At 44.2% G+C, this 12500-nt stretch overlaps 1 protein-coding gene across 1 annotated transcript in view; it reads left to right on the top strand.

Annotated features, from left to right (window-relative positions):
- samd10b (sterile alpha motif domain containing 10b) overlaps nucleotides 1–12500 on the top strand; it is a 146422-nt gene that overhangs the window by 115738 nt on the left and 18184 nt on the right. Inside the window, exon 4 of the mRNA XM_063208127.1 lies at nucleotides 1025–1165. Coding sequence (XP_063064197.1) covers nucleotides 1025–1165 — 141 coding nt within the window. The remainder of the gene's footprint in view (nucleotides 1–1024; nucleotides 1166–12500) is intronic.

Raw genomic sequence — 12500 nt, 5'->3', positions numbered from 1 at the left:
GGGCCTGCAAGACAAGTAAAAAGGGGTGGTAGAGGGCGCACTTTGACACCTCAATCAGAGTTGACTATTTTTTTTATTTTGCAATGAGAAAACCTTTCAATAAATATGTCATACTCTAAATGTATATCTAGTACAATCTTACCTGATCAATGTAATATAAAGTCGAATTTACAACATTTTCCATCCATTCTAAACAACATTTCGCTTCAGAAAACATCCTCAAGAGTGTACTAGTCAATTGACAACATGACAAATCGATTTGACTAGCTTGTCCATACACTATGACACAATGACTAACCATTCTGCTGGCACTGACGTGTTCATTGACACAAACACTTGGTTTTGAAAGACAAACTAAGGATTTTGAGGAAGAGACTTGGTTTTGCAGGTCATCCATGGTGTTTTGCCATTTGTTAAAGCTGTTTTGAGAATGAATACTGTGTTTTGAAAATTGCGAGAGAGATTCCAGAAATGTACAAAACCAATTGAGAAATACTGTAATGGTGAGCCTGAACAGGGAGAATTTTGTTACCTCTCTAGATTTTCCTGTCCATATTCTGTAACACTGCCATGCAACACAAACACATGACTGCATTATTTATGAAATATCAATTTTAAATACTACTGTATTTACTACTATTATATTACCTATACTGTAATATAAGTGTAATTTAAGTTTATCTCCCGTCTTTAGGCCGAGCACTGCTGCATTTGAATGGGGAGAAGCTGAAATATGACTAATGTTTAATACAAGTGTGTAATATAAGTATATGTAATATCATCTGATCTCCCCTCTTAGGCCGAGTGCTGCTACGCCTGAATGGGGAGAAGAATGTAATATAGGCCTAAGTGTGTAATATAAGTACAGTATATGTAATATAATGTTATCTCCCCTCTGTAAGCCGAGCGCTGTTACGTCTGAATGGGGAGAAGCTGGACACAATGAAATATGACTAATGTGCAATTCAAGTGTGTAATATAAGTATATGTAATATAATTTTATAATTGTATCTCCCCTCTCTAGGTCGAGCGCTGCTCCGCCTGAATGGGGAGAAGCTGGAGCGGATGGGCATCGTGCAGGACACCCTGAGGCAGGAGGTGTTGCAGCAGGTGCTGCAGCTACAGGTGCAGGAGGAGGTGCGCAACCTACAGCTGCTCAGCAGAGGTGAGACACCACAGACACTGCTTGATTCACCTTGTGCCCTGATGAAGGCCCTGTAGCGGGCCGAAACATGTTGACAGTGACAGTATTTTTAATTATTTAACTTCAAACATGAACTAGCCTTTATAATAAAGCGGTTTTATCTAAGAAGAGTGCCTTGGCGTCCTGCCTTTTTTTGATATTTTCTACGTCTTGGCCAAAGAGCACCTTCAAACCACCAACAGTTTTGTCACCTGAATGCCGCAGCCCTCCAGCCCTCTACTTTTTTACTGATTATCATCAACTTTGAAATCTCTTCGAGACTTGGCCTGACCAAGAGCATAACGATTAACATTTCCCAAACGACATGGTTGACCCGCCTCCCTTGGTTTGCTAATGGTTGTTTGCTTCCAGACAAAATGGGAGGAGTTCACGATTTTTCGGGGGCTCAGAAAGTACTTGCATTGCTCTTGACCTGACTAGTAGCAAAACTGAAGTTGTTGCGTCACTAGGAGGGCACGGCCTGGATACTGACACACCACCTGGGGTCAAAGGTCAACAAGGGCAGGGCAGGGCGGGGCTCAGAGATCTTAAAGATCCTTACACTCCATCCACACGTGTTGCTACATGCTTGTCACTTACAGCATTTTCACACCTGGTCCCTTTCAGCCGCCTAAGTGAACTCAGAGTAGTGACTCAGCATTTTTGCAGCATATGTGAACGCTCCAAAGCGTACCCAGACCCCTCGGAAGCGAACCGTACTGAGACCTTGGTTGACATGGTCTCAGTTCGGTTCGCTTTTGAGTTCTGACAAATTACACTTGTGACTGGGTCTGGGTGTAATCACTTAAGGAGGGCTCTAGAGGTCCGGGTGTGATAAAAAAGAAGAGTGACACACCATAAAAGCCTACCAGGACCAGAAGGATCAGCCAGTTCTTGTTGCAATACACTCACAATATGAACAAAAACAGAACTGCGTCCTTTTGTAGACCAGGAGCCCAGGGGGGTCAGCCTAGTTGGGAAGGTTACCAATTTTTATGGGTACTATGATGTCTGGTATGGTCCCCAGATAGAGAAACAGCACGTCTGCCGGGTTCCCTCTGGTGGGTGTGGCCAGGGGGGCTGTAAAACTGGCACCCCAAAAATGGGCTAGATCAGTTGGTGAGGTTACCACTTGGAACCTGTTGTAAATTGTTCATCATAGTCCCCTGATAGAGAAATGACCACTGCCAGACATTTTTAGTGGTGGGTTACCCCCGGCAGACGCCCCCGTATGATGACACCCCCAAAAATGGGCTAGATCAGTTGGTGAGGTTACCACTTGGAACCTGTTGTAAATTGTTCGATATGGTCCCCTGATTGAGGAATGGCCACTGCCAGACGTTTTTGATGGTGGGCGGGGCTTGCCAGACATCATTAATTGGGGGGTAAAAAATGGGCTAGATCAGCTGGTGAGGTTACCTCTTGAAACCTATCATGAATTGTTCATCATATTCCCCTGATAGAGAAATGACCACTGGCAGACATTTTCAGTGGTGGGGGACCCCCGCCAGACGCCCCAATACAATGACACCCCCCAATATAGGCAATAGGTAAGGTTTGAACCAGACATGGTACAAAAGACAAACAACACACCACTTTTTTTTTAGATAATTCCAACGTGGGGAATTGATTGGAAGGGTCAACATGTTCATAGAAACTTGTTGTGGGTACTTTTCAGGACAAAAATGACTTTAATTTAACAAATATTACAAATCCGGGCAGGAACCAGTTTGTAGGCTTTCAAAATCAATGCAAATATGACATGTTTCTGACTTAAAAGTGCATTGTGTACAATGGTGGCCAGAATATTTAATTAATATTTACAAAATAATAAACCAATATGTATCATTATGAACAAAGTACAGTACGTTTTGCTGCTTAAATGTCTCTTTCAAAATGGCAGACAATGGAGAACAATGGAAAGTGCAATTTTCCTAGTCATAATGAATACTTTAATGATAAATCATAATGAATACTAGAATTTGATGTTGGTAAGTATTCATAAAAAAGGTAACATTTTGAATGGGCGGTATGAATTCTGGGAAATAAACAACTGAAAATATTACTCTGGTGCACCTTTAAGTAATGCATGGAGAAATTACGCTGACATTGAAGGCCTGTGAATTGTACTAAGAAACAGCAATGTGAAATTCCCACTTTCCAGCAGTTCTGAAGATTTAGAATAAAAATACTCGACATTGGCATACACAGAACTGACATTAACAGACAGACATTGAAGTGGAAGACAGGGCTTGTAACAGTATATAAGTATTGAGAAATAATTAAGTGAACAAATAAAAAACAACTGAACATTTGACACTGACAAAGAAATCCTCCCTATCCTGTTAAATTATGACCAACCATAATGCATCATGAAGTGCTTTGAAGGGCATGTCAGACATCCAATAATAAATTCATTCACCCTCCCAGGACCTCTTCTTGTTCATATAGCAAACAGTGCAAAGGCATCAAGAAAGTTGTTTTAGTGGGGGTCATCTGTGTTCTAGGGCCAATCCCATTTCTACACTGCTGTTGTATTCCGCTGCTGGATTGCAAACTCTCCTATGGCCTCATCCATGTCCCTTGATGTACTGGCATGTCTCCTAGCATCCCCTCCATGCTGTGGACTGTGGTAGGGGACACAGCAAACCTACTTGCACAGAGCACATTATGAGACGACTTGAATGAGTGGCACTAGCTGAGCACAATGTTCATGATGGATGGGAGGAGAAATACTTGCAAGGATTGGTATTGGCCCTAGAACACAGATGACCCCCACTAAAACAACTTTCTTGATGCCTTTTTTTACATGTTTGCACAGATAGACACACACCTATAGCCTACCTATGGAATTGGTGTGCACAGCGGCTGCATCTTTACCTGCAGTATTCACAAGGACTGGCTGGGCCCTGTAACATACAACACACCATTATTATGCCCCCACATGAACATGCTCTATGGGGTTAAGAACAGAACCAAATCTTAACCTTGAAGGACACACATCTTTTAAAAGTTACCCAACCTGTGGGGTTTTGTTAAAGTACACCAGGATAAGACGTTAACAAACTTAATATTAAACAAAGTCCAAATCATAATGCCTAAATACAAAAACCCTGACTGGTGCGGCAGCAGCCACAGGTCCAAATAGAGCACCTATGAAGAACCGTCAGTTCCTTCAGCTTTTAAAGGCAGCTTGATTGCAGAGTGAGGTGCCATCAATTAAGCCACTCCTTAACACCTAATGGAGGTCAATTTGATAAGCTGGAGAACAAGGCAAAACAGGACATGCATGCAGTCTTCTTAACACCATACATGTCTTCTTGTTGCTGCTGCCCCCAAGGAAAAGACTGTGTGCACGCACTCGCACACACACAAACATACATGGAACTGCACTATACGCATAAATGGTGTGACTTTTGTCATGTGCATTACACCCCTTTTGGTTGAAAACATTGAGGGGGAAGCCAATGCAAGTCAATTGACCTGTAGACTAGCGTTGTTCATGCTCAACATGCCGAAAATGTGTTGTGTTGCCGGCTATTCAAATATATATATATATATATATATATATATATATATATATATATATATAGGCCTATAAATAATAGGCCTATAGCCAAATAGCCGTGGCTGAAGCATGGACTGTGTTCATTTAGGCTAGGCGATGTAGCATGTAAGTTAATGAGACATTCAATTTGTTTTCCCCCAATAAGGGGCTTAACACACATTCACGAGCAAAGTACCCAGATGGCCGTTCATACGTATGTGACTACAATACTCACAACAACTGCCTGGGCACCTGCAATATGCAACACACTCTGCTGCTTCCAAATGTTGTGACTTGATAACTGGAACAACAAGTATTTCTTAGTACTTGTATACTGTTACTGGTCCTGTCTTGCGCTTTAATGTCTGTCTGTTGGTCCTCCTGTATATGCCTATGTTAAAGGGGCATGCCACTAATTTGGGGCTTAATACAGTTAAAATCGTTTGCCAGGGTTTATAAAGGTGGTAAAGTGTCTTATTTTTCATGTTAGGCGTTGTCTTGCTTTAAGACAAGTTAAAAGAGAGAGTATATCGCTAAGCTAGTGAGAGTCAATGGATCACAGTAGCATGTGTGATCCATTGAGTCTCACCAGCTTAGATACTTACTCGCTCCTTAAAACAAGACAACACCTAACATGAAAAATAAGGCACTTTACCACCTTTATAAACCCAGGGCAACGATTTTAACCGTATTCAGCCCCAAAATAGTGGCATACCACATTTAAGTATTTTGCTTCTAAATCTTCAGAACTGCTGTATAGTGGTGCATAGTTGTGCAATTTCTTGGTATAATTCACAGGCCTTCAATGTCAGCGTAATTGGTCCCTGAATTGGTCCCATTCACAAATATTAGCCTACCTTTTATGAATGTTTACCACCACCATCAAATTCTAAGTATTCATTATGATTGGGGAAATTACACTTTCATACATGTAAAGGGGGATCTCCTCAACATCTTAAGCTGCAAAACCTATAGTACTTTGGTCATAATAGTGAATATTAATTAAATATTCTGACCACCATCCTACAAAATGCACTTTTAAGTCAGAAACACGTCATCTTTCCATTGATTTTGAAAGCCTACAAACTGGTTCCTGCCCGGATTTGTAATATTTGTTAAAGAAAAGTCATTTTTGTCCTAAAAAGTACCCACAACAAGTTTCTATGAACATGTTGACCCTTCCAATCAATTCCCCAATTGGAATTATCTAAAAAAAAGTGGTGTGTCGTTTGTCTTTTGTACCATGTCTGGTTCAAACCTTATGTGAATGACCTTGCCTATATTGGGGGGTGTCATCATATTGGGGCGTCTGGCGGGGGTCCCCCACCACTGAAAATGTCTGCCAGTGGTCATTTCTCTTTTAGGGGAGCATGATGAACAATTCATGATAGGTTTCAAGAGGTAACCTCACCAGCTGATCTAGCCCATTTTTTACCCCCCAATTAATGATGTCTGGCAAGCCCCGCCCACCATCAAAAACGTCTGGCAGTGGCCATTCCTCAATCAGGGGACCATCTCAAACAATTTACAACAGGTTCCAAGTGGTAACCTCACCAACTGATCTAGCCCATTTTTGGGGGTGTCATCATACGGGGGCGTCTGCCGGGGGTAACCCACCACTAAAAATGTCTGGCAGTGGTCATTTCTCTATCAGGGGACTATGATGAACAATTTACAACAGGTTCCAAGTGGTAACCTCACCAACTGATCTAGCCCATTTTTGGGGTGCCAGTTTTACAGCCCCCCTGGCCACACCCACCAGAGGGAACCCGGCAGACGTGCTGTTCCTCTATCTGGGGACCATACCAGACATCATAGTACCCATAAAAATTGGTAACCTTCCCAACTAGGCTGACCCCCCTGGGCTCCTGGTCTATTGCTGTTGTTTCTTTTTTTGGTCTCCTTAAAGAGGACTGAGTTTGGTTCACTTAAAGGGGACTTGGTGTGAAAACCCTATTAGTTAGAACTTACAACTCGTCGGAACCTGGAACATCACTTATACTCTTTCACAATCTTCAGGTCTCGCAATGCTGGAACAGATGCGCATTAAGGTTAGAAAATATTAATGTATACGTCCTCCAAATGTAGCAGGTCCACCAGACCTGGGAACACCCCCTGTGTAATAGAAATATGTCAAACGTTAAAGGTCTTTAGGGTAGCTTGGAGACAGGAGAAGGGAGAAGGAGGACAGACAAAAGAAAGGGGATAATGCTATCCAGAAAGGTGTTCTCCCGTCACGACACCATGCAGACAGACAGTCTAAGTCATGCCCCGCCATGACCCGAGATCGAAAAAAGAGAATAGGAGTCCAAAAAAGGTCTCTCCCTCAATTTAGGCTTTTTAAATGTCTATCTATTGGATTTATAAATGAGAACAATGACTGATCCATCTAACCTAATCTTCTTATAATTAGATAGATATTTGCTTCTGTTACACACCCTGATGAAGGTTCTTGGGCGGATATGGATTGGTGATTTTTAATGCATTAGTCCAATAAAGAGTGTTTTGACTTTCAAAATCAACTAAGGGCCTGGACCAAGGATATTTTCCCTACAGTTTTTTTGAACAAAAGCTTCCAGATGGTACCATGGACAGGGGCCACAATATGGCTGCCACCTTTGAGTTCCCAAACTTTGAGTAAACGCTCATCGTATTCAAAGTTTCCCAGAAATCTAGTTTAGTGACTGACAAAGGGAGTCATTAACCCTGTAAGCATCTACAGTAGCCTGCCTATTTTGTGCACCAAAGATGGAAATGTATGCTATAATCTGGCACATTTGCATGTTTGCATATACATACAGTATGTTCAGTGGTGGGCAATGTCCTGAAAAATAGAGGTAAAGTAGTAAAGTATAACTACGAACAGAAACTTTTTTGAATCAATCAGCAACCGTAAAACTTAAAAGATAAGGTCATTCAAAAATGAGTTAGCAGAGGTCAGTGAATGGATTGATGCGTTTGTGGTCATTCAGAGGTCAGACTGTAACAATGACCCACAAGACAGTTGGCCAAGGTCTTCAAGAAAAGATGAAGTAGGCAGAACTTGTGGAGGTAAGAAGGTGGTGGTGGGGGGGGTGATAGGTTTGGGGAGATCACACATTGTAAGAATGATGGTGATTATAATTGGAATATTATATAACACTTTTCAGGGCAAAGTGGAAGGCACTTGCCCTCCAGAAGAAGGTGACAATAATGAGTAGTAGCATCAGACGAGATGAGCTAAGACAGAGTGGTAATGAGAAATTTCCAACCGGTGCAAGTTAACAGAAGGTGGCCTGAAAGACTTTTAAAGAAATATTCCCGCATGTCAATCAAGACTCCTGTGTGTTGTGTGTGTCGTGTGTGTGTGTGTGTGTGTGTGTGTGTGTGTGTGTGTGTGTGTGTGTGTGTGTGTGTGTGTGTGTGTGTGTGTGTGTGTGTGTGTGTGTGTGTGTGTGTGTGTGTGTGTGTGTGTGTGCTAGAGAGAGTGTGTGCACGTGTGCGTGTGCACGCGCGTGTGTGCACGTGTGTGGCCAGTGCGCATGTGTGTGTGTGCGCCTGTGCGTGTGCTTTGTGTGTGTGTGTGTGTGTGTGTGTGTTTGTGTGTGTGTGTGTGTGTGTGTGTGTTTGTGTGTGTGTGTGTGTGTGTATTTGGCGGTGGGAGAGTACACAGATCAACATCAACATTGTAAACACTAGAGTGCTTATCAGCGAACCGCCCGCGTTCATATCGGGCTCTGAACTTTTTCCTGCACGTGACTGTGTTACCCTGATGAACCTGCTGTCGGCCACGCTGTCGTCATGGCTCGCGGAGAAAAACCTAGTATTTTGCGGTTCGCATTGCGAACCAACTTTCCGGTTCGCGAACGCTAAAACCTGTGGCGTGAACATGACAGCCGGTTCGCGATTAGGTGAGGAAATGGGCACCGGCACGGTTCTCAGTCGGCCTGAATACCCTAAAGCCTGGCTCAAACTACACGACTATCGCGCCGATTCTCGGCTGAAAACCCCTCTTACGACAATCGTTGGAACGTTACCCCCCAGGACCATCGCAAGCGATTGTCGGGAAAGATTTCCTCGTCGTGAGCGACGTTCTAAGATAGAACTTTGGCAGCTCAAAGAGTCGCCGATCGCAAATCGTAGAAATCAAACAGTGTTTGATATTTGCGACTGGAAATAGAACGTCGGGCATTGTCTCGGTGGCTGCGTGCAGCGACAAGATTGACAGTTGCGATTCTCTTCTAGTGTGCGGTGCACCCCGACTTCAAAATCGGACACACAATCGCTAGTCGTGTAGTTTGAGCCTGGCTTAATAGTGAGTATAGAGCAGGGTAGGGCACTGGGCTGCAATGCCGGCGAGCCAGGTTCGGGTCCGGCCCGGGTCCTATGCCGATCCTTCCCCTCATCTCTCTCCCCATTGGTTTCCTGTCACTCCTTCGCTGTCCTGTCATAATGATGAAAAAAGAAAGAGCATAAATGGAAAGAGTTTGCCGTTAAGTCAGTCATTGACAAGCAAGCATTCAGTGGCTTTGAGGGATGTTTGCTCAGATTTCCTGAAAAGACGTGGCACTATTTTTGCCGAAGACTTCAGTCGGTTCCTCCTAAACAGAACTTTCACAGCATCGACCCGCTTGTCTCGGAGAATACTTCTGCATGGATTCACACACATTGCTTGCTTGAGGCTCTGGAGGTTTTTCTTTTTTTGGGGGGGGGGGGGGGGGGGGGGGGGGGGGGGCGGGGGGGGGGGGGGGTAAACACTTTGGCTTTTCATGAGCCACAAAAGGAGGGAAAACAGGCAAAGCAGTCTGGGAAATAATATGCCATAGATACAGCATAATCACTTTCCACTTTCCATTCATGTAATTACCTCATACATCAGCAAGTGTCCTTAGAAATGATGCTGTGTGCTCTCAATACACGTTATATATTAAACACACCCTACAATGTTATTTATTATTTCTTCATTGTGATGTATCACTTCATCTTTGTTTGCTATTTTTTGCTGTGAAGACTGTTAATGTGAGGGAGTGAAGAATGTGTTGGGATTGAAAACTAATCACAGATCAGACTTAAAGTCTGGATCCCCGTGGGCTAAAACAGTAAGCCATATCTTCAATTAGAGAAGACACACATTTGTACATGCTATGGCAGTCATGGGTAAGTGGCAAGTGTTAGTACACAGACACAGACACACGCACGCATGCATGCACGCGCACACACACACACACACACACACACACACACACACACACACACACACACACACACACACACACACACACACACACACACACACACACACACACACACACGCACACACACAAGCACACATACACACACACGCACACACACACCACACACACACACACACACACACACAAACACACACACACACACACACACACACACACACACACACACACACACACACACACACACACACACACACACACACACACACACACACACACACACACACACTATCTCCACCAGAGGCGCAGGCCCTTGAGCTTGTGTGTCAAAGCCAGTGTGTGCATTCAAATGAACGGGACAGAAACAGAGAGAGAGAGAGAGAGAGAGACGGAGAGCGAGAGCATGAAAGAGCAAGAGGAAGAGCGAGAAAGAAGAAAGAAGAACATGGAAGCGCTTTGTCAGGGAATTCTATTAATAGGCGCGGGGGGCAAATTTAATTTAACAGTTCAACAATCCCTGCCTCTCCTCTGCCTTAGAGATGGCTAATTGAGTTGCCTTGCGCAACACCTGAGAGAGAAAAGCGGAGGGGGAGAGATGGGGGTGGGGGTTGAGATGGGGGTGGGGGTGGGGGTGTGTAGGTCAAGGTCAGGGTGAGGTTTCGAGGTGGGAGTGCGGAGGGTGATTGTTGGCTCTGAGGCGAAGAGGACAGGTGGGGGTGTTTGAGGGGGGTTGGTGGAGGGGTTAGGCAGCTGGGTTGAAGGAAGGGGGGGTAGTGGAGGGGTTAGGCAGCGGGGTTGAGGAGGGGGTGGTGGAGGGTTAAGGCAGCGGGGTAGGAGGGTCAGATAAAACTGCTGTCAGAGCAGATTAGATCGGAGCTGATAGTCGACATCACCTGTCAGGAGGCATTTGTCTCGCTGCCTTGCCGCGCTCTCGTTTGCCACAGACTCTGCCTGAATGCTTTTGCTGCACCTCTATTTCTCTCTCTCTTCTTCTTGTCTCTTGTCTATCTGTCTGCCAGTCTCTCTCTCTTTCCTCTTCTCTCTCTCTCCTCCCTCCCTCCCTGCCTCCCTCTCTATCTCTCTCATTCTCCCTTTTGTTTCTACCTGTTTTTCAGATGTTCTTTTGAGAGAGAGAGAGAGGGGGACGTGAATGTCAGGCCTGGTGCTTAAGCAGGGAACACACACTTGGCGAGCGCCTGGCCTGACATAACTGATTGGGCTGGCGTGAATGGGACTGATGAGATATTGATTGTGCTATAGCGGAGGCTCTCGTGTGACAGAACTGTAGCGGCGTGATAGAGGCCCTTTACTTCTCATTTCCCACACAGCTCCCATGTGCGTAACCCACCCCATCAGCCTGTCAGTGCTCACTCACTCCCTTACCACTCTTCTCTTCACCTGCCTCTCCAGTCTTCGTTATGTCTCTCTGTCTGACTATCTTCGTTTTTTCATTCTCTCATTGTCTTTCATTCTATCTCTCTCCCTGCTTTTTGTGGCTCTCTACAATCTCTCGTTCTTTGACTTTGCTCTGCTCTCTCTCTCTCTCTCTCTCTCTCTCTCTCTCTCTCTCTCTCTCTCTCTCTCTCTATCTTACTATTTCTCTCTCTTTCTTTCTCTCTGTCTCTCTCTCTCATTCATATTACTTAATTTCATGCATTCTTCGCTTGCTCATACCAGATAAAGACAAAGAGATTGAAAGTAAGTCTGCAGAGGGATATCCTGGCAAGTGGAAAGTTATGTGAGGCTGTAGGCCTTAAGCCAGGAAGTACTGTAGGATCTCCACTGCCAGAGCAAACAAGAGGGCCACCACAGCCATAAATTTCCAAGAGCCTCCTGCCCCTCGAGGCAATATCAGTGTCCTGCACAGTATATACCCCCTGCACCACAGTCACAGCAACTGAGATGAATATGGATGATATGAAGTAGGTATGCGTATTTCTGCCGCATAAGCAAAATGTAAGCACATAGTATATCATACATAATAATGTAGTGGCATTAGGAATTGAATAGTTATCAGGGACAGTTTGACTGCCAAGGTCTTTTCCTGCATATTGTCTCCACCTTAACTTTATCTGTATCCTGGTGAAAGATGAGAAGCCATTTGCAGTTTTATTTTGGGTAGCTTTATTCAAGCCACCCCTCCAGGGCCACATGCCTCCCATCTTGACAACCACCACTGCCCCAAACCACAGCAGTCTTCCCTCAGCACTGCTCTCTACTTATGCCACAGAGGAACAGGAAGAGTGGAACATATGTGATGTTCTTCATCTCGCTGCTGACTGTGAGAGTGTGATTCAGAGTCCCCTTAGACATAGATTTGGCATGGAAAGGAAGGTAACACTTTATTTTAGGGATACATCTATTAGCACTAATACATACAATGTTAATGCCTGCATAAGTAACTTGTAAGGCATGTACTAAGCAAACGCTAAGGCCTACTAGGTCCTTACTAAGGTTAAATTGGTAATGAATCCCTTATTGTGCATGAACAAGACATTTGCGAATACATGCCTAACAAATGTTTGATTTTGCTTTGTACATGCCTTACAAGTTGCTTATACAGGGACATTGTATGTATTAGTGCTAATAGATGTATCCC

This window comes from Engraulis encrasicolus, chromosome 10, assembly GCF_034702125.1.
Source record: "Engraulis encrasicolus isolate BLACKSEA-1 chromosome 10, IST_EnEncr_1.0, whole genome shotgun sequence".
NCBI lineage: Eukaryota > Metazoa > Chordata > Actinopteri > Clupeiformes > Engraulidae > Engraulis > Engraulis encrasicolus.
The sequence above is the reverse complement of the archived record's forward strand: the minus strand, read 5'-3'. Positions and strand labels throughout refer to the sequence as shown.